Source organism: Photinus pyralis, unplaced genomic scaffold, assembly GCF_008802855.1.
Source record: "Photinus pyralis isolate 1611_PpyrPB1 unplaced genomic scaffold, Ppyr1.3 Ppyr1.4_LG3b, whole genome shotgun sequence".
In the NCBI taxonomy this organism is placed as follows: Eukaryota; Metazoa; Arthropoda; class Insecta; order Coleoptera; family Lampyridae; genus Photinus; species Photinus pyralis.
The window spans coordinates 26,114,613-26,117,015 of NW_022170510.1; the positions used below are offsets into that span (position 1 = coordinate 26,114,613).

At 36.7% G+C, this 2,403-nt stretch overlaps 1 protein-coding gene across 1 annotated transcript; it reads left to right on the forward strand.

Moving 5' to 3' along the window:
• On the forward strand, positions 1-738 carry LOC116167126. Its single transcript, XM_031482365.1, has 2 exons — positions 1-157; positions 209-738. Exons 1-2 carry the CDS (start codon positions 113-115, stop codon positions 593-595), a joined length of 432 nt encoding a protein of 143 aa, XP_031338225.1. The 5' UTR covers positions 1-112; the 3' UTR covers positions 596-738.
• Positions 739-2,403: the final 1,665 nt, after the last annotated feature.

The following is a 2,403-nucleotide window of genomic DNA, read 5'->3' on the forward strand; positions in this document are numbered from 1 at the left end:
GAATTGACTATGTATAAGCACGAATAGTTGATAACCTTAAAGCTCTGATAAAGCCGAGTTTAACAACATCGCAATATTACCAGTTTGTAACCGTCTCGGTATAGACAGAAAAATGCCCATGCTACCATATTTATTGCTCATTTTATCATTCTTCCAAGTAAGTTCATTAAGCGCATGGTAGGATTATTACACCGTCACATTTTTCCAGTTTTCTGCATCCAACACCCAGCAAGATTGCTCAAAAGAAACTGGAATTGCTTACGAAACCTTGCAAAAGGAATTTTACGACTTTCAAACGTCGTACAACAACGACGTTGTGGGAAAGTTTTTCGCTTGCTTTTGGAAGAAAAATGGCGTAATGAACGCCGAGGGAATTGTCAACAAAGACGCGTTCATCGATTACTTCACAGAATTTGCGCACATTAACAGAAATAACACGGCCGAATTCGTCGATAATGATATGGTTGATTTCGATTTTGAACAAAATGAACAAGTAGACGCTATTCGTGTGGTTAACTGCGTTAAAATAGGATTCTTTGCTCTTACTTTTGCCGATCGAGAACCTAAGGACCTTTTGAAAATGATGATGACCTAAACACCTTGTGATACTTCATTGCATTGTGGGGTACAAAATTCCCCTGATTTAGCTGAAGCTACCACTCATTTAAACATTGTAAACTTAAAATTCACTATAAGAATTTATTTTTATTTATTTAAAAAATAATAAATACATTAATATGGGTAAGAAAAGTTTGGTTCATACATAAAGTTCTTCTTTTATACGCCACCATGGTCCACAGTACATTGATTCTAGAGAGACAGTGTGGTCTTACGGTGGTGTCTGTTGGTCGTTGGAAAAGCCGCCATTTTTTTGCCAAACCCCAGATTGGTGGAAACTAACCTGGAAACTAAGGTGATGAATTTATCTTGATGGACTCAATTGTGGCAGCATTTCGTAATTATAGCAAAATCTACTAATTCGGTTAAACCAAATTGGAAAAAACATGGCCGACCTGGAGCATAATGGCCACCCTGCCTTTATAAACGTCATTTTGGAATTGACGCACATTGCGAATAGACCAGCTCAAGCCAAATGGTCCAAACGTACAGTATCAAGTCGTTCTACACTCGTAAGGTGTTGAGGATTTTTCTGAATGAAAAGTATTCCACATTTCACTAAGAAACGAAAACATTTCGCGTTTGAACTACAACGAACCCTTGTCCCTTCGCGAACTTTACGCACAAAGTAATTCTAATAACATGCCGAAGTGCCTGAAACAATACATGGAGTAGAAAATGAGGGTTAAACTAACCTAACTTACCCAAAGTTTATAACTTAAGATGAGAACTCATTTAGAAACTCAAAAGCTCATCAATTTCAAGTATCGTGATGAGCAAGGGGACTGTAACTGCCGTCGTTACAGACATGAAATGCTGCAAACCAAAATACATCATCATTTCGTTAAATAGATTATGTTCTCTATAAATATTATAACCACCGAAAATGTGAAGGGAAGAGAGTAAAGAAATTGTTGTTGAACTGGATAGACTGATTGCCAATAGCTTTCAACGTAAATGTTTGCGTACGGTCAGGTGCCCTTTAATCATTTGCAACTTCCCGTTACGAAATTTATCTCTGTATGCCGCCTATTTGTTTTCCAGATAGATTCAATGCCGAAAGGTTTGAGGTCAGAGGGTAAGAATGTGCAAGAGAAATAGGGTTTTGTTATAATTCCAATTCTCGGTTCAAAGGGCCCTTCACTGAGCCCAAGTATAGAAATGGTCGTAACCGAATCCAAAACACAGTTGCTGTTTTAGGTCTTTATAGGTTTCAACCCAATGCTATACTTCTAGGGCTGTTATTAAAACATCAACGCAAACAATTCTGTAGTCTTAATTTTTGCCCCTTGAAAAGATGCTGCGTGATGCTCGAAGAAATTTTAGTTTTTGGCTTATATCCACCTAATGGCGTATCCTATGTATCAAATGATTGTTTTCAAGTTTCAGTATAACCGCAGCTTTGTAGGTTTAATAAATATCGAGTTATGCCCTTTGAGGATTGGTAATTTTTTTCAAAAAGTGCAAGTTTGGGTCATTTCTCGAGGGGAATATCGGCTAAGGGGCCATCCTAAGCGAACAGTAAGAATTTACTTATACTAGTTTGTTTATATTGCTATTGAATAGAAATTATGCTGTATGTACCTTTTAAAGTATTTTTCTTAAAATTTAACGTCATTTTTATGCAATTAGTAGTCGAACCAAAATTTACTTTTGATAGGTTAAAGTCATTCGAGTTATTGGGTCATTTTAAGTATTAATTGCAGTTCTCAGTATACGATTAGCCTCAGTGTCAAACGTTAATACGCAATATTTTATGCAGCGCGATCATTACCCCTCTTTTTG